This window comes from Chelmon rostratus, chromosome 18, assembly GCF_017976325.1.
Source record: "Chelmon rostratus isolate fCheRos1 chromosome 18, fCheRos1.pri, whole genome shotgun sequence".
Lineage (NCBI taxonomy): Eukaryota > Metazoa > Chordata > Actinopteri > Chaetodontiformes > Chaetodontidae > Chelmon > Chelmon rostratus.
The window spans coordinates 1,324,087-1,350,240 of record NC_055675.1 but is presented as its reverse complement, the minus strand read 5'-3'; the positions used below and the strand labels follow the sequence as shown (position 1 = coordinate 1,350,240).

The following is a 26,154-nucleotide window of genomic DNA, read 5'->3' as shown; positions in this document are numbered from 1 at the left end:
CCTTCATTAGGCTGCTGTGCTGGTTGTAACAGTGGAGTAATCACATATGGTGCAGGGCACACATAAAGATGCACTCCCGCAGGCAGCAGCTGCTGATACTAGCTGAAAATAGATCCCTGGTACGCTCAGCACTTTTCCTCCAGCAGCTTTGCTGTTTATCAGCAGTCCTGGATGCAGCCGGCCGGCCGCCCAGCCTCATTTAAACTACCACAGCCTCACCATTACAGTCGGCATGGCTCGATCTACAGCAACTGTGTGTGTGTGTGTGTGTGTGTGTTTATCCATGTTCCTGAGTGCTGTAGTAGTGTAGTGGATATGCTGCGCTCATCAGAAGAGTAGATAGTCCAGTCAAAGCCTCTACCCTCCCCCCAATCCGTCACACTCAGAAACACACACACTCCCACCCACCCACTTACTCTGGCACAGGCACACGCACACACACACACCATCCCCCCTCACAGAGCAGTGGAGTCAGCAGCTTCCTCTTAACAATGACTGATATGCTCATTGCTGTTCGACTGTCTGTTAGCTCACTGCAAGGTGCTTTAGACCAGAGGCATGCTGGGAGGCTGCAGCCTGTGGATGCACAGGGCGAACACCAGAAGGACCCCAAAAACCGCCAGACCCTGCTGTCATGCAACCTGCAAAGATTTCAGTCAAAAATCTGACATACCAACAGCAGACACATCTAATCATGCAAGTGTGAATTTGCATTGGTTTTTTAACATGGCTGATCAAATGCGGTCACCATTGCATTGGCAATTCAGGTTATATGGCCACAAAGTGCTGACTTACAAACCCATCAGGGAAGTATTTCAAGCTGTCACGGCCCAAAAGAAAGAAATCAAAGATTCAAAGCTGAAGTGAATGAAGTGCATCACTTAACAGAGCTGCAATTACATTGTGAAATAAGAAACATTTATTTCTCCCTTTTCGAGAGCGATTCACAGATAGTGGTGGCTTCTGATAAGGCACTGTGGTTCGTGGAAGTGAACAATGTGTAATGGAGGAACAACAAGCTACAGGGATGGTGGAATGAAAGTTACACACATACGTTCCGCAGTTAACATCATGCACTGTAACATGTATGATGTATGTTGTCTGAAGATCATCATAAACAAGCACAGTATGAACGTCAGTGTGCGCTTGAGGCAATGTAGATATCATCATCCAGACACAGTGTCTGTCCAGATTCTGTTTATTACAGCTGTTCTGATCTCTCAGATCATTGAGTTTAGCTGAAAGTCAAGTTGGGTGTTTTACAATTTAAAGCTCTAATTCCCATATCTGTTCTTTAATCACATAATCCCCGTCTGTATTTTGGGGTCATGTTCCATTCAAATTGGCACAGACATATCCTCCATTGTGCTGTTGAGTTCTGAGCCTCTAGCATGTATTATCTCTAATTTCATGCATAATTTTTGGAAAGTGAATAAGGAAGAAGTAAATAAAGTATTGGCGCTACTAGCTTCAAACCTCAAAACAAAAATCAGCAACCAGATGCACATGTTTATTCATCTCCCTGAAAATCCACGAAGCTAAATGATTTAATACATTCTTAGACTCACTCAGATGACCTCAAGCTATTTTTTACTGACATTGTGTTTCCTCATGCATACTGCTTAGTTGTTTTTCCAGGCGGAAAAATCCACAGAGTAAATTCTGTGGTTTTTGAAGCTTGAGCTTCGGAGGGAAAATCCTGTTTTACAAGTGGGGTATCTGGCAGAGACCAGTAGACCTCTGGAAGCTGCTGCAGTGCTCACACTGTGGATAGCGTTGCACCTAGGGTAATTCATCTTCTTGTTTCTCCCAACAAAGGCAGCAAAACAATCAGTAAACAGTGGTCTCATTAAAACCACACTGTGTTGCTCATCCCCTACATCGGCGAGCCTCTGTTAAGTCTTGTTAGAAAGACTTTACATCACTCAGCCTCTGAAAAGGTGCTTTGTAGAGCAAACAATACCATCCAAGATTCAAAGTGAACCCACTATAATTGCGTTTGTGAGCACACCTTTTCTCTGTGTGTGGTGTTATTGCATTTCCCAAGCGCTTAACAGTAATTTGTTTGTCACCAGTGAATGAACCAGGATAAAGCTGCAGGGATTGGGTGCAAGATTCTGAGTTAAGTGATGAATGCAACCTGGTGTGAACCTCACGCTGATCTCCAAACAGCAGACGAGCCTTGCATTACAGCCGGCTCCTCTGGCTCCTTTCTCTCGTCTGTGTGCTCAGTGACAACAGCAGCGGAGGGCAGCCTGGACTTCTGCAGGCTCAGGAGTTTACCTAATTATCTGGCATTAAGTCTAAATGGAAGGCTTCCCTCTATCATCCCATGCCACATGGCCACAACGGGGATAAGCCGCGGTCTTACAAACCATTAGGCTTTACAGGCACTTGACCTGAGGATGCAGGGCACTGACACAGAAAGTGAGGCCGTAGGGCTGTGCCCTGATCAGAGCACAAACAGTACAGAGCGCTCTTAGATTCGTTCATGTTCCCAGGTATAGGGACTGGTATGAAACCAAAATATTTTGCATATAGCTCTCGCAGTTTACCGCCAAAAGCCAACATTGAATGTGAAGTCAGATTCCTGATCTTATTTACTCATTCTTTGATCAAATAGTTCCCGATTTAAATCATAGATTTGCAGGTTTAGACCATTTTATATGGGATGCTTGCCTTTATCCAATATTTACCTCACTTTGGCTTCCTTTGTTAAAGTGTTTCAGTATCAAAATTCTTCAAACTGACACCAAATCTCAACACTGAGGTTAAAAGCCGAAACCAGGTCTTTGTTGCTTCATTATTAGAAATTACCATCATTTAACCCTCCAGCAAAGCACTCAAGGCAGCATTTTCGACATGGGTTCTTGCTGCCAACAGTGAATACATGTAACTGAAAGAATATAAAGCAGCACTTGTGCTTAGACATCTTACCTCAAGTAAGTTTTACAAATGCAAAGCAGTGACACAAATGGGCGAAGGCAAAACCAATGATATGACCACAGAGCAGACAGCGGTAGACTGCTGGAATGTCCCACAGGTTGTTATTATGAACATGAGGCTGGACACACAACCTGCCAACGTCCCCAGAGCACCAGTTCTTATTTACTGCTGTATAGAATGTTCAGTGCTGACACGATAAAAAGATACTTTACAGTGTTTGTTTATGGTCGTTGGAGCTGTCGGGTTGTCTCACCACACTCCAAGTGCTCTGAACAATGGCTGTGCTGATGGTAATGCTGGCAATTTCCCTGTTTTTTTGCAGGTCACTGCCAGGGGATTCGCCCCATTGTTGCAGTTTGCCTACACTGCTAAGCTGTTACTCAGCAGAGAAAACATCCAGGAGGTCATCCGCTGTGCCGAATTCCTGCGCATGCACAACCTCGAGGACTCATGCTTTCGCTTCCTGGAAGCTCAGCTGCGCAGTGAGGAGGACGGCTTGCTGCTCTGCCACAAGGTGGCGGCCGAGGTGAACAACTCAGAGGATGAGAGTATGCAGTCGGAGGTGGAAAGGCCCACCTCCCCCAGGGCGAGGCGATGTGCTGACACCCTCACCTCCTTTCGACACTCTGATGATGATCGGTTAGCAATGGCTGTGCCCAGTAACTTCATGGACGGCCGGCTGGACTTTGATCGGCACGGAGCGTCAGACCTGCCACGATGCCCCAAGTACAGGAAATACCAGTGGGCTTGCAACAAGCACAATAATGACACCTCCTCAGACACCAGTACCTCAGGTTTTCCAAGCACATTAAAGGAGAGCAGCGTTAGTGGGGCAGTGCCGGGTCAGGGCAGGCTGCCTTTGGCCCAGATCAAAGTTGAACCACAGGCAGAGGAAGAGGCCATCTCATTGTGTCTGTCAGGGGACGAGCAGGACGTCAGGGGTAAGGACAGTGTGACAGCCATGGAGATGGATAACCCAATATCTGTGGAAAGAACCAAGAGAACCAAGTCCCCTTCCTGCCTCCGAGCCTTCTTTAAGAAAGGGGTAGACCTCCCCAGTCTGCCCAACACATCACAGCAGCTATTCTCCAACAGACTTGTCTGCCCCCAGGACAAAGGAAACTCTCAGGGAGATCATAAAAAAGACTTCAGGCCTTTCACTGGGGAGCTAGGTCTGTCTGTTACATCCCCAAAGGACATGGACGGTTTCCCTGCAGGGTTGTCCCTCAAGTCCGCTTCCTGTGATGGGGTCTGCAAACAGGAAGTTGAGCTAGACCGCCGTAGTGTTATATTTTCCTCAGGGGCCTGCAACCGTCAGGGAACCCCAGCGCATTCCTACCCTGGTGGGAACTCTTTGGAGATGGAGCTCACTGAGCACCTGCCAAAGGGTGTGTGGGCAGGAGCCAGCCAGTCCCTCCCCACCTCCCAGACCTATTCTCCCAGCACCACCTCCTCTGAGCCCCCAATTCTGTGCCGCCCGCGACCCAACACCAGCTGCCCAGTGCCAATCAAAGTGTGCCCACGCTCGCCGCCTTGTGAGACACGCACCAGGACTTCCAGCTCCTGCTCCTCGTACTCCTATGCGGAGGACGGCAGTGGAGGCTCTCCCTGCAGTCTGCCCCAGTTTGAATTTTCCTCCTCGCCGTGCTCCAACGTGGCACGCTGCCTCAATGTGGACCAGCAGGAGCAAAGTGTGGGAGGCGATGCCCTTTTTAACCAGGTGCGGCCCAAGATCAAATGTGAGCAGTCCTATGGCACCAACTCCAGCGACGAGTCAGGCTCCTTCTCAGAGGGAGACAGCGAGTCCTGCCATGTACAGGAACGAGGGCCAGAGGTGAGTGTAAAACATTTTCTCTCACGTGTAGCACACAATGTAGCCATCACACTCAATTCCACCATGGCTAATTATATCGCAGTGGCCTGCTCTCCAGGTCTGCATTAGCAGTCATTAAATCATCATGTAATTGAAGCAAGAGTGTTCAGTACAAGATTTACAGCACCACCAAAGGGCACAGATGTGCTTTGGTATTATTAATCTGCTTTATGCACTGCTGGAGATCTGTGTAATGAGTATGAATATGTGAGCCAAAACGCAGTAGAGCAGTCTAAATGCATAAGTCTGTGATGCTGTTTTTAAGACTGTGACTGCTTGACTGCTTAGCTGGGTGCGTGAGAGAGAGAGGCACTGCAGGTGATCGAAGGGTCAGGGGTCCTCCAAGGCAAGAGCGGCTCTCTGAAGTGAATTCCTCTGGCTGTATCTATCTCCCTGCCAGTACCAACTAACCTAACCAGCTCATTTTATCCCAGCAAAAACACTGACATCCATAATCCGCCCGTAAATATGCATATGCTAATTCCCAGCGTAGCCGTGCCGACTTCTGACATTTCTGATCTATCGACTATTAGCTGTGATGCCCAGCTGCAGTGAAGGTGTGCGGTGGGCCGCAGAGGGATTACAACCAATACTTCACAGCAGCAATGTGCTGTGGCCATAAAGTTTTAATTGAGCAGCGGGTTGAATGTGAGTGGGCAAGAGGTTCATCTTGGTCTCATGACGGGACTATAATGCAGCTCGACAGTGCTGACAAGGATGAATAGCCAATCCTCTAATCATCCTCCCCTAATCCACCTGGGCAGACGTCCTCCAAGCTGCAGACTAGACGACTGTTGTTGTTTACTGGATAAAGATCAGTGAGGGACCCTCTAATTTACAGACTGAGGACAGTGCAGGTGTAATAACACCAAATGAGCAGATTTCCCACCTGAGGGAAAGTGAAAGGCAATAAAATAAAGTCACAAAGAATAGCTTCGCTTTCTTGTAGCGCTGCTGTTTACTCACTTTAATGACTAAAATTTCCATTTGCATTTCCAAATGCACCTCGAAAATGTCTCTCAAATGCTGTGAGGAGCTTGGAAACGGTTCTTTCCCTGGCTTGGATTTGAAATGCTTTTGCAATAAATTATATATCACTACAATTAGTTGTGAGGTATGTCTTTGTAGACTGCTGGTTGTTGCGGAGCTTTAAGTTGACCTTTTGGCTCCAGGAGGCTCCGTGTTACCACCAGGCCATCTTGGCTCTTGTGATATTACTTTCAGCAATGTTTGCTTGAGGTGTAGGCAGAATTATTTTTGATGAGCTTGGTGGAGAGAGCTGCTCTAAGTGCACAGAGGGAGCAGAAAGGGAGAGACAGAGAAAGTGCTGTGTTGCCATGGTGATCGCATTCACAGAGCAAGTCGGTGCGTTGCAAGGGTTGGAGATACATGACAGGATTGTGCTTTTCCTTAAACAGAATTCACTTCCACTGCACAAACAGAGCTGCAAGATAAAGAGGCTCAGCAGTAATGTGTAATTATTACCTTCATTGTGTGGCACACTACACCCATCACCATCAGATTTATGGGCCTTTGAGGACCCTGCTGAACGTGGTGCTGTAAATTATGTGGGATTGATTTACAGTGCTGAGTTATCAACTGGGAGAGCAGCCCCAAAACGCCTAGGAGACACTTTGGTTCCCTTTGTCATTGCTTTGTGTGGGTATGACTGTGTTAATATATGTGTGTGTGTCAGCCACTGTAGGTGCTCCATTACTCCTCACAATATCCTCTGCCAAATCTCTTACACAGGGTTATCTGCCAGCCTTCCACTCACTCCACTATCACAGGCTGTTAATAAGATTCTTCATGAGTGAATTTTCCCCTGATCTGCCGGCTCTACAGTTTATTGCACGGGTGGAGGTCAGAGCGAGGTACTTGCAAAATGAAGCTCAGCGTTAGGTCACTCCCCCATGGCCTTTATGTGGTGAAGAAATGCTACGTCATGCTTCTTGGGCCACTCTTTTTCCGACCAGCCTTCTCTATAATTCTGCCATGCAAACAAACACAGGCTGCCCTCAATGTGTTTGCAGAGCAAATGGCAGAGGGGGAAAGCAGCTTTGGTAAAAATAGCTCCAGCCCAGGACTGTGGACTGGACACAATGAGTCCCGATGAGGAAGGAAGTTGTTAAAGAGCGGGCCAGTCTGACAGAAGCCTAGTCATTCAAGGTAGCCAGAGTCAGTTGAGGTCTCTGGGCAGCTCCTGCTCTGTGGTTATGGGCTGTTGCATTCACATGAGCCGCATCTGTGTAGAGACCTATCAGCAGCTTCACGCAGCAAACATATGTGTCGATGTATTGTTCCACTGTCGTTTAGATCTGTCTCAGAGTAAATTGGCCTCACTTAATAAGACAGCATTACCTATATTGCTACAGTGGAAGTCTGACTTACCTCCTACACAAGACAAATGAATTAACTTGAATTAAATTGCACTTCAAAAGAAAAACAAACCGATCAAAGTGGTGATATTTAAATGAGTTAGGTATAGGGAGCCTGGATATAGGATTTTTTATTGGTGGGGATCAGCGTTACGTATGGAGAGATGTTGTTCTTCTTTGCTGCATGCTAAACTGAATGAGACTGATAAAGTGCAAAAGAAAGAATGAAAAGTTGAATTCAGAAGCAGATGCACCCTTGCTTGATTCAATACACTGCTGCAGCCTTGCTTGGTGTGGTGCAACCTGTAGGTGACTTGCTAATGTTAGCAAACTTTAAATAAACATTGCTGTGTAACTAAACTTACTGAGTCAGTCCACTGACTTTGTGACTCTGCTGTTACATTATGCTTCAGCATCATCATCACATTGCTTCATCCATTGCATATTCAATAGGAATAAAACACATTATTGCTTATTTCAGTTTACTGTGGCTTTATGTGCATACAGCCAGTCTGGTATGACTAGTATGCTAATGTAAGCTAATGTTTAGCAAACTTCAGGTTTGGTTTGACTGTGTCAGTTCACTGACTTTCTAGCCCCTTGGTTGCACACGCTTTCTTTAACTGCCTTGAGATAAACACTTTTGCAATGGCTTCCAAACAGAACCACATGACAGATCTCACGTCAGTGAGGAGATCAGAGCGTGCAGTCACACAGGTCACAGCTGAAGCCGTGCAGTCACAGCTGAAGCTGTGCAGTCACACAGGTCACAGCTGAAGCCATGCAATCACACAGGTCACAGCTGAAGCATGTAGGCTGCTACAACCTCAACTGGATTGGACAGCACTGAGGAGGGTTTGAGTGCTGGGGCCTTGCTGCTGCCACCAGCAGCATCTCTCCTCAGCTAAGAATGCATCATGCCTCTCTACACAGCACAACTTGTGCCTCAGCCTGTCTCCTTCTCTCTCTATGTTTCTCAGAGCTCCAGCTCCTGGCTGCAGTGTAGGCGTCGAGCTCATTCTAGTGTATCGTCTGGCCACAGCATTGCAAATATTGATCTCAGAGCGAGTGGGAAGAATGAGGAAGTAGTCCTGTTACATCAGCACATTGTTTGTTGTTTTTTGTCAGGCGAAACATGAAATAGAGTGAACGTGTGACAGGAAGTGCACAGACCTTAATATCAGTTCTGCTACACTTGCACAATACCAGAGAACCTTTGCTCTACTCTAGATATGATGTGGCTGTGGTCTGAGTCTGATTTGCCATTCATAATGTTAGCTGTGCAGCTGTTTTAGTCATATCCAATAGTGATAATAGAAGATGCATAAGATATCAGATGGAATGCCAAAAACTGGTGCCTTTTTCCAGTGAGTTACATTTTCATCTCCAGGCACTATGTGTAACATAAAACCTCTAGCAGTGGTAGAAATGCTCGTTGAAAATACAGTATTTTAACAATTATAAATAAGAGAGTTTTGTCTGCACACTGTGTAATATATGGAAGGAGGCTTCTTCAAGTTTCGAGTTAGGGGCATGTTTGCCCATTCATTTACCCCCTTAAATCTATATTTGACAAGGGTGATGCATGTAAAAAAAAATGTACTTATGGTAACACAGAGAGCCTTATTTTATGCCGAGGGAGACTTGTACAACTTGTGCACGAGGAGTGCTGTTTGCTCAAGGTTTTTACATTGTAATCTATGTTTATCTAGCTTGATGCATGTACAAAATATGTACCAAGAAGGTAAGGAGATATAGTGCCTCTTCAGTACCCCCAAACCGCCCCTGGAGGATACTCAGCATTGCCAGCGCTGAGTGAATCACAACAAATACAAGGACCAAACAGAGGAGATATTTTTGCGTCCTCTCCTTGACAGAGAGGTGGATGGTGCATGTAGTGTGTGATCAGGATAGAGTGGAGAGGATGCTGCTACAGTACGTGGGCCCTCAGGGTCAGCTGGAGCACAGAAAAGACTGTATTCCCCCTCAGGGCCTTATATCCATTGGTAGCCCTGAGTCCTGAGGAAGCTCTGAGACATTTAGCATCCAGCTACCTTGCAGTGGTAATCTGCGAGATTCTTCTTATGTTGATTTTGGCTACATCGCTGCAGCTTGGCGGCCAGTGCTGTGGTGTTTTTGCACGCAAATTCCCAGAAACACCTTGGCAATCAAACAGTGCGTCTAGTACTGCAAGTTTTGTTTGTTGGTGTTGTTTGTTGGATTTTCTGTTGGTGAAGTTTGACACATGTTTCCTAGTTGAATACTCATTTCTACTGTACTTGCATGTATTCCAGATAAACATTTGCTGCTGCCAGTAAAGTAAAAAGCATCAGAGGATTTTTCCATGGAAACATCCACATGACACTGAATGCTTATTTCACAAATAAAGCCTTTTATGAACGTAGTACAGAGTAATATTAGTTATGATTACACCCATTTAGCAAGAGAGCAACAAAACAGTAATTTACTTATCTGAAAACGTTGCAGATTATTACCTTAACCCCCGGGACAAAACAGTTACTGCTGAGCCTCAGCATTATCTTCATTAAGATCTGACTCATGACTGTGTGTGTGCCGATGGTTTATAATCCCATTTACAAGCATGTGAGATGTAACAGGGTTAATTACAGAGAAACACAAATGTGCAGAATTCTGAGTCTCACTTTTCAAGATAAGATCTCATTTTAGTTTGGGTTAGATAAGGGACAAGTGTTACACAGACCTGGACCAGAGGTCTGGTGCAGCAATCATTTGTGAAAATTGCTTCAGCTTTTAAAGCAAAGTGGCAGTTGACGTCCCCGGGGTCTCTGCGTGGAAGCGCTGCCAACAGAAACAGTGCTTTCCTGGGAGTGGAGTGAATGTTAAAGCTTCTGAGCAGGTGAGGAGACTGCAGGTGATCTGCACCGTGGTCACACTGACCTCTCGCAGTCCAGGTCATCCACCAAGTCACCCCACCCTGCTACAACTCACTTCAGGTCTCCACCTGCTGAAAGGTGCCATCTGTCCGGCCACACACACACTGCAAAAATATCCTTTGCCACTCCTCACATCTACAAAAATCTAACACTACTGGAACACATCATTTTATCGGGATGCAGCGAGAATTTACCCAAATTCTACATCATCTCAAAGCCACATTTTGAGAGAGAGAGAGTCTATTTGCTTTCTTTCCAAACGTGAGATGAGAAGAGCGCTATCAGTGTCATGTTTGTGTGTTAACTGGAGTCAGGATGTGGTTAACCTAGCTTAGCATAAATGTGTGTTGTTGTTGTTGTTGTTGTGGGGTGTTACACAAACAGCTGTTTATCCATCCACTCTGTACTTCTGTGCAGTGCCTCGAGCTGACGTGTGGATCAGCAGATACAGTCAGTGAGCACAGGTTTGGGTTTTGTTCTCTATTCATGCTCGACAGCACCAAAGCTTTTCTCACATTTCTGCTCATCTCCAGGTTCAACAGATTAGATACAATCTGCTAATGGGTGAGCTTTACACATATCAGCGCAGAGCCAGGTTAGCTGTTTTCAGACATGAGATTGATACTGAGTGATATGTAACTCTCAGAAAGGAAGCAAATAATTGATTCCACAAAATGTTGAATCATAGTGGTTGAACCATATTAACAGGCTCTCTGTTAAAGGAATTTAATATTTTCAGTATTCAATAGTTTTGTATGGCAGTGCCATCATATCCCAGAAATCTCCCTGGATGCACAGACATGCAATGAATCTTCACATCTGACTCTGGGAAAGATCCATGAGGGTTCATTCCTCCTATGATATTAACATTGCACATGACATTGCTAAAAAGATTTTCTGAGCTATGACCAGCTCAACCCTTTAACTGAATTTTCATTTGTCACAAAAAATAGTATTTAGAGACTGAATTTGAGAGTTTGAAGCCTCCGTTTTTTGTTTTTTTTTTTTAACAGTGCACCGTGTCAGGGTGAGGCTCAGCACAGCGCTGGTCCTGATAACAGATGAGCCCTACTTTTCACTCTGTGGCCCATTTGCAGCACAATGACCCAGAGAAAGGGAGTGACTGAGGGTAGAGAGGAGGAATGAAGAGAATTGAGAAAGAAATGTAAATCCAGAACAGTTGGGCGTGAATTTATGACCACCGTTGAAGCATACTCTGTCATCACAGCCTCGCTGCTGAACTGGTTCTTGTAGTGGAGTGGCTAAATTTAGCCGTCCCCTGCGTACCAGTGACTGGTGGATGGGGGGGAGAAAGAAGCCGTCACAAGGTCGCAGCGTCTCCTTTCCCCTTCTTTTTCTCGGCTGATTTGTCCAAAGGTCTCATCAGATCCTGTGGCGGGAACGCTCACACTTCTGTAACCGCTCTGCACTATGATACACCAGCTATCAAATCACAGACATTAAAGCTGTAGATGAAGCTGGCAGCTCGTGCTGATGTTTTATAGCCTTCCCCGCGCCTCTCTTTGAGGCTGGAGTTGTCATGCCCTGGCAAAGTAGCGAGAGCCTTGTGTGGCCTTGAAAGCTTGGGCCATTATTTATTCATGTGTCTGCATGCAGATGTCGAGCTGAGATGAGAAATAGGGCTCCTGGCGGCTCAGAGGGCTGCACTTCTAATGAGGAAACTCAAGCCATTTTCTCTCTCAGGGATAGATTGACATCTAGATTTGCTCTTCAGTGAGGAATAGTTTGAGTTCTGTCACGAGCAGGCACCTTGCTTTAGCCCCCAGAGTGCGGTGCTTACAGCAAGTGACGCCTCAGCCACCGCCGTGTACCGTCTGCCGGAGAAACAGAGCCGAGCTGCCTCTGCTGCAGCCGACGTCTGCAGTCGTCTGAGCGGCTCAGGGTCTCTGGGGAGCATCTGGCCCCGCTCGAGCAGCCAGGTACAGTGGGAGTGCGGAGTCACATCGCTTGCTCCTCTTCCTCCTCTCTTCCTCCTTTGTTTGACTTTGTTCTCCCTGCACTCCGCAGAGGCAGCCACAGGGAGGGAACGGGAAAGGCAGAGGAGAAAGAGAGCTGCAGCTCCTCTCATCTCTGCCAAGCTCTCCGGCTGTCTTCCTCTGGCTCTTTGTTATGCCTCCACCGCTTCTCTCGCTGCCTAAAGCTACAGCTCCCTGGTGCACGCAGATACCGCTGGGGCGGATCTGCCTATGATGTGCTTATCATAAGGTTTGCCATCACCTGGGGGAGTGAGGCTGACTTATTGTTGCTCTCCAAACTGAGAAAAAGAGAATAAACACAAACAACCTTGATATGTTCACATATCAGTGGAGAGATACCACACGGCTTTCTGATTTTGGTTTCCACTGCCAAATCACTGCTGCATTTAATCCACTAATTCTTTTGTTCTGCAGCCTGTGAAGACTGCTGCTAGTTGCCAGTGCAGATAGTCATGCCTCCAGAAATCACCTGACACTGATTTGGATCAGGTTGACAAGTCACTGCCCCCCTCAATCTGTCATACTGGCGCCTTTCCAGGTGCTAAGAGACAGATGGAGAGGGGCTCTTTTCTTGCATTACCTTTTCCCCACTGCTTGAGAATGTGCTACATGTTAAATATGAGGCGGAGAGAGCTGAGGGCTCACCAAGCGCTGCTCTGTGAGGCATGTGGAGCAGTGCTCTTTTGCCATCTTGTGGTCAAATATAGTAACTGTCCTACAGCAACGATACACTGACTCACCTGGTACATTATCCTCTTTGTGCCTGGTAAATTTCACCATAGTCCTTCATTAATTCTGTCATTGAATCACACAGGAGAGCAAGCAGAGCAGACAAATCAGAGATGTTTCTGTTGTCCATGCAAAAGTGACTGCAGCCACCAATATACATATGGATTTATAAAGTGTTTCATTGTAGTCAATTAATGAGCTGATAAATGTAAAAAAGCAAGTCTAGATGATTAACTAAAGAGGAACTTAATACTAAATCCATGCATTTAGTAAACATATCTACAGTCACTTTATTATACTATAAATCAATATTGGTCCCAGTCTGTAGACTGTGTCATGTTAACATTATTAAAAACAAGGAATCCAGCATCAGCAATGTGGACATTTCTATTCCGTCCTCCCTGATTGCCACAGCTGTCAGCAGGTACCACATACGGCCTCTGGGAGTCACTTATGAGTAAATGAAAGCTGGTTATGCTGACGGTGTCAACGGCTGTATTGATTGAGGCTAAGACATTGTCTTAGCCTCAATGAATACATTTAAAGTTCCTCTTGTCTTAAAGACAAAAGTCATTTTATTTTACCTTTTTTATTTCCATGTACTCACAGTATGTGTCTGCCTCTCATTACTAACTGCTTTATTGTACAGTATTTAAATGTGTTTAAGGATTTAACACTTTCAAAAAATCAATGAACTTAATGTTCTTTACAGAAACTGTGTGGGGAAACTTCCAGACACCTTAATTAATGCTCCGTTATAATTAAATGACATCTGTCCGGTCTTTTTCTTCCTTTTCCAGGTGAAGCTGCCTTTCCCCGTAGATCAAATCACAAATCTTCCACGGAACGATTTCCAAATGTTGGTGAAAATGCACAAACTGACCTCGGAACAGCTTGAGTTCATCCATGACGTGAGGCGGCGGAGTAAGAACCGCATCGCAGCACAGCGCTGCCGCAAGAGGAAGCTCGACTGCATCCTGAACCTGGAGTGTGAGATCAGAAAACTGGTGAGTGGGCTGTGACTGTGTCCTGAACTCCATGAGACTGTCCTCTCTTCAGTGGACACCCTGTCACCATCAGAATCACCATGCTGCATGTGCAGAGCAGAGTGTGGGCTGGTGAAGCTCTGGTTCAGTCTCTAGATTGAAGTCTTTGATTTGTCGTGTCAGCCTTTGGTAATGTTACATAAGTTACTTAAAGTCCCATGACAGTGATAAGAATGAACCTTTCGTTGTAAAGCCCCTCAAACTCAGGATTTCTCTGATGAGCACAAAGAGGGAACTTTGCACTAAAACACCATCACTTAAGAAGATATCCACCCAATTTGTCTAACTCAGACTGCAGAGGTCTTTGCTTCAGATAAAACTTGGATTTTGTCCCCCATCACTTACATTGGAAGAGATATTTTAATGGCCAGTAGGATCAGGAGGATTGATTACTGCAAGACAACTTTTCATGACTATTGTTTTGAGACAGACTTTAAAAAAAAAGTGTGAGTCTATCCTTCAAGAATTTGGGATTTGTCTACCTCTGCTGGCATGTAGTAGGAACTGCAAAGGTATCATAAATTCCTATTTTCACAGTCATGTTTAAATTGCAGACAAGGAAACTATCCAACCAATGACAAAGCAATATTTAATGTAAACCAATAATGATATTGACTTCATTTGCATCTTTGGCCGAAAAACAAAACTTTTTAGCTCTCACCAACAGAAGACAGCAAAAAAAAACATGATAAAACTGAACTGGACACTGGAGCTCACTCAAGAGCAATTCAGTGGCACATCCACCAACCATGTGCAACATGACAAGCATTACTGAAAACATAAATGCAAGGAGGGAGGTGATATGATGCAGGAATTCATGTTTGGATGTGATGCATGTAAGGTTTGTTAGGAGAGGATATGATGAGTTGATGTCCTCTTACAGAAAGTAAGGCATGTATGTGGAATAAGAAATGTATGGACAGGAATGTGGCGCACATGGCAGCAGGGCTCCTGATAAAAGTGAAAGAGGGACAACGCAAAACAAAGAGAGAGATAAAGGTGGATGAGCATGTGCTGTTTAGGAAAGCACTGACAAATGATGACATCCTGACCATAAAGTCATGAGATTAGAAAACGCTCATCTGGGCACTTTTGGGAAGAAAAATGATCTATTTTGTTGTTGAGGTTGGAGGAATTGTTGAATAGGAAATGATGTCAGACATAAATGAATGCAGGTACTATTGTTTTCTTGAATGAACGGAATAAAAATCTGAATGAGTTCAATAGACAGCGAGTGGGAGCCTATTCTGCTGCTTACAAAATCTAAATCTGTCTGTGTGTGTGTGTTTGTGTGTGTGTGTCTGTGCGTGTGCGTGGGTGTGTGTGTGTTTGTGTGGGTGTGTGTGTGTGTGTGTGCAGGTGTGTGAGAAGGAGAAGCTGCTGACGGAGAGGAACCAGCTGAAGGCCTGTATGGGGGAGCTGTGGGAGAACTTCTCCTGCCTGTCGCAGGAGGTGTGCAGGGACGTCCAGCTGAGCCCGGAGCAGGTCCAGTCCCTACACCACTACTGCCCCGTGCTGCGGCCCGCCAACTCCACCGCCAGCAACGACGCTGCGCCCAGCCCCGCCACCAACACCACCACCAGCATCGACCTCACCACCCACTCGGGCTCGGCCACGCCAGAGCCCAGCTTCCACGGGTCGCCCGGGCCCTCGGAGAGCGAGCCCGACTCGGCCGTCAGAAACGGGGCAGACGGGGAAATGGATGGCCGAGACGCCAGCTTGTACACAAAGTCCGGGCTGTCCGTGGAAAAATCCAACCAGACGGTAACAGTTGATTTTTGCCAGGAAATGACTGAGAAATGTACAACTGATGAGCAGCCAAGGAAGGACTGTACTAAGTAGTGGTGGTTCTCTGTGTTGTTGTTTTTGATGTTTTTTTTTATTATTTAATTTTACTCCTTTGACAAACCCTCTCTTGGGGTTGTTGAGACGGTCAGCCTCCGCCAGTGTTCACTGAAAAACAAGCTTTGTTTGTATTTATGTCTTTTTGTGCTGTTTTTTTTTTTCTTTATTCTTTTTTTTTGGAACGGTTGACACTAAAGTTGTCTTAACAGCAGCAATACTGTTCTCCAGGTATTCTCCTCTTACCATGACAGAGTGGGAACTTCTCACCAAACCCTTACAATGGTGCTATACTCGCCCCGGCAGCAACCTCTACAGTGGAGACTCTGTTCTTCATGTGTCACACATCACAACTCAAAGTTGAACCTCATCGGACCTAAACAGAAGCTGTCTTTGTCTCTCTGTGTACCAACAGCATCTCTGTTCCTGCCTTTCTCTCACACATTTGCTCTTCTCTTTTTCCCACTCTGTCTCTATCAATCCTCTCTACCTCTCTCTGTCTCACGGTCTCTCTCTCTCTCTCTCTCTCCGTCTGTGGTTCCTCTCTCGCTATATCTCAGTGGCCCTTTTCGTCACAGCAATTCAAACTCAGGAAGAAAAAAAAATCCTCTGAATGTTCAAACTAATTCATGAAAAATGAGAATACAGCTTCTGTCCACGAGGAAGTTACGATGCAGTTAGACTGTAAAATGTTCATATGCAAAAATGTCTTCAAGCGTCTCGCATTTGTATTTCTGTACAGGAGAACTTTGTACAGGCTGTAACCGAAAACATTCCTCCTTTGCCTTCCTAAGCACTGAATTGAAAGGAAAAAAGTCTTTGCAGGCGGTTAAATGGCTATTTTTATTTCCCACTCATCAGCAATACCATTGTATTTGGATGTTGTAATGGTGACTTTCAAGTGCTTGTTTGGCAGAAATGTACATAGTATGGAGCATGATGACTGTAACAGTGATTTTGTACAGGTAGAGGCGTAGACGTTTCGTTTTCACCGGGGTTATATCAAGCACCTTTTTGTTAAGGGAATTTTTTTTTTGCGTTGCTGTTTCCTGTCCTGCCTGACGAACACTCCCCATCAGGGAGGGTGTTCTTATACTCAGGAAATCAGCTCGATACACACGTAGACACACACATACAGCACACACAGACACATGCGTCAACACACACACGTAGAATTTTGAGCCCCATGCATGTATAAAAGTTAGACATACGAGCTGTGTTTCAGGCCAGCTCCTCCCCACCTTTGACTCCTCTTTAAATGTGAAAAACGAGTTCTGCCTTATGTTTTTTTTGTTTGGTTTTTTTTGGAGGAAATCTTACTTCTTATCAGTATTTGAGGATACTGTGTGTGTACACTCTTACAGATGTGCTTTGGGTTTCGTCAGTGTTGCCGTTCGATGTTCAGAGAGAGAACAAAGAGCGCAGCCAACAGATATTTTCATTTTTTTCAAAATGATCCTGAATAAATTAAAACCTATTGACAAAAAGAAAAGAAATTGACTTAATTCAGGCACTTTGTTTGTGGCCCCAAGCGCTCAGAGCCATTTAGCACTTCCATGAGGGTCTTTGTCTTTGTTTCAGACCCCTTGAAAGTCTGAGACCGGAGCACTTAAATTGGCACTTCTTGTTAATGTGATTATATGAATATACAATTAAAAATATCTCTATGAAGAAGACGCATCTGAAACCTAAACATGAAAGGAAGCTAATGTTTTAGTGTAAGATTATTCACACCTTACATTTGTATTTCTTTAGGAATTGAATAAGCTAATTCAGATTTCATTTGACGTGAAAACAGTGTATGTGTTGTCCAAATGATTAAGTAACAATCATATAAGATAGTAACACGTTTGCCCTAATTGTGCATTTGTTTGAACATCCTACTTTGTGATGTGCATGCATGCTTCCTATAGCTATAAGCCTAGTTAGTTTGTCTAGCTTCTGTTTGCCTCGTAGGTTCTCTCTGGAGCAGTCTGCTTTGAAATATTTTTTATGTATAAACGAGCTGAATTATCTCAACCCTCGCCAGAGGTCGACTTGATGCACAAGCAGGGCCGCACTCTGGAGCGAAGGTTGAATTCAATTGGAATGTGAAGCCTGATCAATGCTCTTTAAAGCCCCGATCCAAACCCCGATCCCCCCTGTCAGCGCAACAGAGAGCTGAAGCTGACGTTGTTCCGCTGGCTTCTGTACCTCAGTGTCAGCTCTCAAACTTTACTATCCTCGCTCTAAGACAAATCTACTGCAGTACTCTCGTGATTTAAAAAAAAAAGCTAAACAACAAAAATTTTGTTAGATGCAAAAAAAACTGCATCCTCCGTGAAGTTTAACCAACCAAAAGGCATCATTGAAACTGTTGTCCCTATCTATGGTATGTGCCCACGCTCTCCTCTAACGTCATTCAGCTGTGAAGCTCCTCGCCTTGTTTGTTAAAGGTAAATCTACCATCCTCATCTCTGCGCACATGAACCACGCTGCAGCCTGCCAACCTTGGTGTTGTTGTGCTGCTGTCATCACAAATGTGAGGGTTCCTGTGGAACGCAACCTGAAAATTCTGGTTTCACTGTGGCCACAGAGAACTTCAGTCTGCAGCACCGCAGTTTTTTATTCCATTCATCCTCATTTGAGCAAAGAAAAAGAAATCTAGACAGGATTGATTCTGCTCACACGAACACAAACAGTAAAAGGTCTGGTCAGACAGACAGCAGTTTGTCAGCAATTCAAATAAAACCTCTAACTCTATTTTGGGGTTAAAAGTGAAGTTGGACCCCCTTTTGGAAATGTAACCACTGCTACATACCTACACCCTTTCTGGTGACATCACACTGTGATTTCCAGGTAGTCTGACATGGGTGGGCACACAGTGTTTGTACCCCTGACTACAGAAGGTGGGTTCAGCTCTCTGTCTCCGTCTATATAGTGAAAGCTTGGGTGGGTTGCGTTCAAAGAAAAGTTCAAAACCACGCTAACATTTGTAATAACACATTACTGAACATGCAGACTGACAACGTTACCTTGCTAAACAGTATGATATGTGGTTCATGTGCAGCCTGTAATGAATTCCATTGACTTTGTGAAAATCAACTTCTGACAGAATGTATTGTAGTAAATGGTCATTTATCTTAGAATAAGGATAGTGAAGCTCATATAGCCACATATAGCAGGTCAAATGGGGGCACGAATAAGCTAGCCTTGCAATTAACCACACCCCATGACATGCTGTGATTTCTTTAAATGTGTGTATTACATAGAACAGGCTGACACACAATGTTTCATCGCCATTTGAAATGATTTTGAAGCCGAAAAAAAAAATCTAAAAATCTTTGTGAATATTTTTTGGCCAAAAAAAAAAAAAAATCTAGGATTGGGGCTTTAAAGTTTGGATGAAATGTTTTGAACTTCTCCCCCTAATTTTAACAGATGTAAATTTTAGATGTAGTTTAAAATATGATCTCACATGTGTTATCCAGCCGAGCAGACTAAGTGTATTTTCTAAACCTGTCTTTAAATTGTTCAAAGACTGGTCCCCACACGCACAAACACATGCACACACACACACGCACATGCATACAACACACACAGGACGTACGCTGTGTGCAGTAATGCTTCAGCCCTTTCTCCTGGTTGTGCTCTTCTCATTCTTGTACACATATTTACTGAAGCAGAACAGTATTTACCCCGTGCAGATTCTACCAGATTCAAGCCAGCAGACATCGACATCACACACGCTTCTTTTCTGCAAACAGTATGCAACTCATTTTCTATCCATGTACTTTTTCATTTGCTTGATCTTGATTTGAGGAAGCCTGGCGTTGCATTAGAGAGCACCAACTCTGACTTCATGTTTTTCTGTTTGGAGAATATGAATTCATGATGTTTGTGTTGTAGCAAAACTATTGCAACAAAGGCCCCTTGATTTCTTTCAGATGTCCTGAAAATACGATCACATTTTTGTCCTTGCATAAGAGAATTTCTGTTGTACCTATTAAATGCTGATAATTCAGCTTAACGAACCTTAAGATTTCTTTAGAGCTGTAAGATAAAGACATGATACAACAAACAGAGGCCCCTGAAGCACCCTTTCCAGTCAGAAGAGCTTTTTGTCCAGACGTCTAAGCTCTTTGAGTTTGGCTGCAACATTGATGTGGTTAACATGCATCCTCCGCTCCAATAGAGGGATGACTTAATGTCAGCATCTACGACAGATCTGCTGTTGTTAGAGGGGTCAGTTCAGTCAAATGACAAAAACAAAGAAAAGAAAGATCAAATTCTCACTTACCTCGTGTGGCTTCTTGTCATGCAGATAAATTGGGTTGTATTGGTTAGACATTATTTCTCCAGGTTTGACATTTCTGCCTACACTCTGATACAACAGAGCTATTTCATTTGTGGTGCTTATAATCATTGAAGAATAAACAAAATTCAGCATCTCTCTGCAGAATTAGTGTCCTGTTGCTCTGGATAATCACATTGCTCTGACCAATTTTACTTTCTTCCTTTCATTTTTTTTCGGTAGTTCTGTTGAAAACTTCAATGAATTCAAAAGTCCATCCACCTCTGTTCAGCTGGGGTGGTGGCAGGGGATCTCAGACAATCTCAAAACTTTGCCAAATAAAACTAAAACTGTACACATGGCTACAGAGGTACATGAGAACATGTGTTGTTGTCATTTGGGTGAACTGATCCTGTTGTGTCTCAGGGTGCCGAGCATTTGAACCTGCTCTCTACACGACTCTGAAGCAGACTTCTTTTCTTTTCTTTTTTTTTTAACTTGCTTAGTTTGACAGTCAAATAAAACACCCCTTAAAATGATGTGTTCATAGTTCTTAAAGCTGCATTAATTGATTAATTGATTTTTGGAGCAGCAGAATGAAGATTTAAACACAACACTGACATTATCACCCTCCAAAGTATTAAATGCCTTACAAATGAGCAAACAGCTGCCTGCTTACACATGGAGCAGACATGTGGAGAGGTGTTTGTGTCCACCTGGTGAATGTGTCTTTAAATATCAGTCTCTTTAGCTGCTATAGCCTCCGCTTTGAACACCAGCCAGTAGCTAATTTTGTATGTCTGCTGTTTGGGCTGGGCAGGTAGCACACAACCACGATGTTAAAGCTTCTCAATGAAAGCTGGGTTAGAGTTAGGGTTAGCTGCCTGCTGCTGGTGGGAATGAGACTGATGACAGCTGAATTTTGCTGGTTATAAAACCAAAATCCAAAATATTGATTAGTGCAGCTTTAAAAATGATGTATTAATCATTCTCAATAAATGGAAGAATTTGATACTTATGAGGTATCCTCCAGGTTACTTTGTTCAGGCCAGACACTTTTTTGGTTGTGGCCATTACAGCAGGTCGATCCAAGTAAGCAACTTTGCTTACGCTGTAACGCTCGTACCTTTTTGCTGTGGATTTGTCTTGTTAAACTTTTTTTTTGTTGCTGCTTCTCTGAAACAAACACTGGCTTGTCAACTCCAAAGGTTGTTCTACAAAAGAATATGAACAAAAAACATGCCTTTCTCACAGATTCCTCAACTTTTTTGACAAAAAAATCTGTTATCCTGGTTGAAAGCGCAGGCTGAGATCATTGAGTAAAATATAAAAATGTTTACAAATAGGTGTCATGTCATGTTTGATTTTTGCCATGTAAAATTAATGCTTGGTTCAATTGGACTGGTTCTTGGTGTCGTGTAAAGAGACAAAGAATGAGTTTCCTCACCTTGTCTTTAATCCAATGTTTGGGATGGGTCAGCATTACATGGATACAAGTGCACCTCCGATATTTGCCTTAGAACTTGCAGAGGCCATCGTTCACATTCAAGTGAAGTGAGTGTATGCAGGGGCCTGGGCCCCCATCCCCGAGTCACCAGTGCGGACTTTCTCACACTTATCTACCTGTGAAATCCTTCATACCTCTCATAACTGGTCAATGACTGTATCAGCAAACTGCATCAGGTGTTTTTTCTACATGCTTTTTACACAGATTATATGGATTATTGTATTAGTAGATTTTGGTGCATCATTTTTAATGTAATAGCTCTTAAACTTGTAGTTCAAGTTGTTGTTTTTTCTTTCATTTTTCTAGATGATTGTTTTGTGTTAATATTGTCAATTTGAAATAGCTGTTATTTGCTTATTCTCTACTAAGAGTTCTTACCTTTATAATTTTTAAATGCTACATGACCCTAATGAATTAAAATGACTTAATAACCATTGTAAATACGGTATTGTGCAAACCCCATTTTCATTCATTTCAATTGCTAGTGTTCTACAAATTACTTTTTTGTCTAGACACCATTTCTCTTTATGAAATAAAGAAACATGCATATCATGGTCTGTGTTTTGTGGATGTTTTGTGAACATGACAAAATGTTGGTCAGTTTCATAGCTGCATTATCAATCATTTAGGCCACGTATGGGGGCCCAATATATTCTCTCTGCTAAGCTTAGCTCAGTTTTTTCTCTCTACCAACTCCTGAGAAAAATCTGACTTCTTAGCTGCTGAATGTTCCACTATGTTCACCGGCTAGTCACTAACTTTGTCCATCTATTGTTGAGCTTTTTCACTCAGTAAAGCTGCAGGTTGTCACATTACATAAAGTCATTTGACCAATCGTTAGTTAACATCTTGGAAAAGCTAAGCTGCATTAGAACAATTCTAAACAACACTCAGACAACGCAGTTTGGTCCTGCTGAAGAGGGAAAAACATTTAATACAAAAAAATCCAACAGATAACAGAAACATTCACAATAAAAGCTTAAATTTGTCAGATATCTTCAGAACGATGTTACACTTCTCTCAGTCAAAACAAAATGTTGAAATTGAAGAGCCCTTTTTTCTTAAGCTCATTCTGTATGATAAATCATAAACACTGGTTCAGAGCGTTCTCTCATCTTTTCTGTGGTTGCCAATTCCACATTCTTTGATTACAATCTTCAGTCAGACATTATTACATCAAGGTTTTGGTCTCATTTAATGAGCTGTCACATATGCTTTGAGCCAAATATAATTTTGATTCAGATTTGATTTATGGTCTTCAAAAACTATCCACCACTCTAAATAGAAAGTAATCAGACACAGGAGATATCACTTGCACAGTGCACGAAGCATTAAGCTTTTGTCTGTGGGATGTCATATTTGAACTGAAGTTCTTGTCCATGCACAACATATACTGTTTAAACATACTGTGAAAACATAAAGTTGAGAGACAGGATGAGTTTCGCTTTGCGATCAGGATCCTTCTGTCCCTTTAGAAGTCCCATGGGCCTCTATCTTAGTCCCAAAATGGTCGTTTTCAATTTACTTTTTCATGATTGAAGACAGCTCCAGGATCATGCTCTGAAAGACAGAAAGTGTGGACAGTACATGGTTAGTATTCAAATCACAGACACAAACCTATTTCTCTTAACAGCAGCTAAAACCGCCAACTTCCCACCTTGCTGCTGCTACACTCCAAGGTATTGCAGTACACTGCGACATCACTGGTGGGTGTGGTTACAGGTGCGATGGAGCACACTTCAGACCATACCCAACCACACCCAGGTGTGGTCAAAGTTACAAAAAAACCAAAAGCTTTCAACCAGATAGGGCATTGAATATGGAAGTTAAAAAATGCCTTAATAAAAGCAAATCCAGCTAAGAAAGAAAGTGACATACAATACATATTGTATACTTATTTATTTACCACAACTGCAGTGGTGCAGTACCAGACCTTTTTTGAAGCAGGCTTGTGCTGCAGACCTTTATTTCTAATTCCCTCTAATTAACAAGAATATTTGGTCTTGTTTTAGCACAAACCCTCATTGTTTGCTGACTGGCTCCTGTCTGATGTTAAATCTTTGTTGCTGTATTATGATGTTAACATAAACCCATCACTTGATGTTCTGTGATGGTGGCGGCCTGAGCCGCTGTCACTGAGCTTCACAGTGACTCTTCAGAAACCTGTGGCTGACGTCACAGAGACTACATTCATGTTTTTAACAGTCTATGGTGAAAACTGAGAAGTGACTTGCACTGCCACATTACTGTACTTCAAATGTGGAGGATCTTGCCATCTTGTGGTAGATGTGCATTACTACAAAATACAGTTTTGCTGAGACCACAGCACATACACCCACAGTGACTGAAATAGGACAATAATAATGCCATGATTATATTGCTGAGTATCAAATTAAAGTGATGGAAATGTACATAATGCTTAGTTGGCATGCACCGACCTGGCCAAGGAGGTGAAGGTGAACTGGCACCTCTCTAGCTACTGGCGGTGCTTTGAACCAACCATCCTCCAGTTGCCTGGGCAAGTCCACACAGACTGAGCTACTGCTGTTGATTAGCGTCAAAGTAAAGAGCTGTGCTGTGTTTGTTGTACTACATGTGCAAACACTATTATTAGAATTCATGAGGAGGCGCAATGCAATGGAGACAGGTTGTCCACACCAAAATTAAAACTATCAACTGTCTAGTCACAGCCTGGAGGCGGCGCTTACAATTACTGACACAAGCTAGTGGCACCCATGCATGAGAAGGAAATGCATATGATTTGGCATTGTAAATCTTGTGACACTGTACTATTGTACATTATCACATACCAGAAGGCCAATAGTGACCTTTGTTGCCTTGGGGGCTCCAGGTAAAACATGACTGGATGATCACTTTCTGTACTCACCATGGACATCCTCCTCCCACTGGGTGGAGGCGGTGGGGTGACCACTGGACTCTCTCCCTGGTTGAGGTGCTGGGCCTCCATGTCTGTTCCACTCTGAGAATCTGTGCTGTCAGATGGAGAGGCCAGCTTGCCCTCTGACATTCCTCTGGACATAAAACTGCACTTCCTGGCTGTGGGGTAGTGGTCACTCTCAGGAGAATCACTCATGTCACTGAGCTCCTTACAGACACTCACTCTGCTCTGCTTCCTCTGCGGGTTCCTCAAGACTGCCGGGCTCTCCATGTGGCTGGCCATCAGTGTGGGTCGAGGTCCTGCGTACTGTGGCTGGACCGAGCCGTGAGGTCCATTTGACTCACCACTGCTGCATGAAGGCTTCCTGTTATCCAGGGTGTAGCGCCTGTCTACAGCCCCCAGCTGCTGCAGACCATGGATGTCTTGGCTTGGCAGGTATGTCTCCACAGGCTGCTGGTTGGAGCTGTTTGACCCCTCCTGATTCTGAAGGGCCATTGTGGTCAAAGTGAAAGGCAAAGTCTCTCCACGGGGATCGGATACGACAGAACAGTTCTTCTGCGTTAGCTGCATCAACCTTTGGGGTGAGGAGTTAGTGAGCACACAAACCTGCTGGACCATGGAGTTTTTCTTTGACCTGTAGATGCTGTCATCATCTCCGTATTTGTATCCATACAAGCTTTGTTTGATCTTCTTCACCCCGAGGTGAAAAATCTCCAGGAGGTTGAGGAATAAAGAAACTCCAGCAATAACCAGCATGAAAACCATGAAAATATTCTTCTCTGTTGGCCGTGACACATAACAATCAACACTGTTCGGGCAAGGCAACCTCTCACATTTGTACAGAGGAGACAGTCCAATGCCGTACAGAGCACACTGACCTATGATGAATCCTACCTCCACCACAGATCTTGTTAAGATATGGAAAACATATGTGCGCAGCAAGGAGCCTCTGAGGGGAGCTTTCCTCACTTTCTTCTGTTCATCTAATTTCCTGAGCTCTCGCTCAATTCTCTTATGGTCCTCCTGCACAGGGTCTGTCCCCTCCAGTTCAGCTTTCAGACAGGCTTTCTTCCTGTGCCTCTCCTTCTCAAGGGTCCTCAAACGGTACAACGCATGGCCCATGTAGACCAGAGATGGAGAGGACACGAAGATGATCTGCAAGACCCAGTAGCGAATGAGGGAGATGGGGAAAGCCTGATCGTAGCAGACATTCTTGCAGCCGGGCTGCTCTGTGTTGCAAACAAACTCACTCTGCTCGTCATCCCAGACATCCTCAGCCGCAACACCAAGGACAAGCATGCGGAAAATGAAGAGGATGGTGAGCCAGATCTTTCCTACGATGGTGGAATGAATGTGGACCTCTTCTAAAATACTCCCTAATAAGTTCCAATCCCCCATTTTCTGTCACATTATTCGTATCTGTAAAAGAATAAAGAAACACGTGAGTAGATGCAAGTTTTTTTTTTTTTTTTTCAAATAGAAAGCTAGAAATGCAATACAAATGGTTGTACTTACATGTTTTCTAGGGTCCTTGTCTCATGTGGTTCAGCGTAAAGTCACTATAAAAGAGCAGATTCATTTGTGGAGACATTAGGTCTCATTTATTGTCCCTTAAAGAGAGATGAGACCTCGCTGTGCAGTGTAGCCGACACTATTTCAGTGGTGTTGCTAACTAGGACTCGAGTTTGAAGTCATTGATCCACCACATGGTCCTATAATGCCCTGAGGTTACTTTCACCCTGCCACTTT

At 44.0% G+C, this 26,154-nt stretch overlaps 2 protein-coding genes across 2 annotated transcripts in view; one reads left to right on the top strand and one right to left on the bottom strand.

Annotated features, from left to right (window-relative positions):
* The window catches only part of bach2b (BTB and CNC homology 1, basic leucine zipper transcription factor 2b), an 84,850-nt gene extending 69,124 nt beyond the window's left edge, over nt 1–15,726 (top strand). The window contains exons 3-5 of the mRNA XM_041958843.1: nt 3,269–4,780; nt 13,639–13,845; nt 15,244–15,726. Of these exons, the coding sequence (XP_041814777.1) occupies nt 3,269–4,780; nt 13,639–13,845; nt 15,244–15,726 (2,202 nt within the window). The remainder of the gene's footprint in view (nt 1–3,268; nt 4,781–13,638; nt 13,846–15,243) is intronic.
* Nucleotides 15,727–22,946: 7,220 nt separating this feature from the next.
* gja10b (gap junction protein alpha 10 b) lies at nt 22,947–25,803 on the bottom strand. Its single transcript, XM_041958227.1, has 2 exons — nt 24,394–25,803; nt 22,947–23,066 (listed from the first exon to the last, which is right to left on the bottom strand). The coding sequence occupies exons 1-2, from the start codon at nt 25,801–25,803 to the stop codon at nt 23,028–23,030; spliced, it is 1,449 nt and encodes a 482-aa protein (XP_041814161.1). The 3' UTR covers nt 22,947–23,027.
* Between the last annotated feature and the right edge of the window lie 351 nt (nt 25,804–26,154).

What these genes read in the sequence shown, in the direction of transcription:
- gja10b (XM_041958227.1), bottom strand. Translation starts at nt 25,803, where the DNA reads ATGGGGGATTGGAACTTATTAGGGAGTATTTTAGAAGAGGTCCACATT. An exon ending in GTGGGAGGAGGATGTCCATG is followed by an intron (nt 23,067 to 24,393) that starts GTGAGTACAGAA and finishes TCTGTCTTTCAG; the next exon opens with AGCATGATCCTGGAGCTGTC.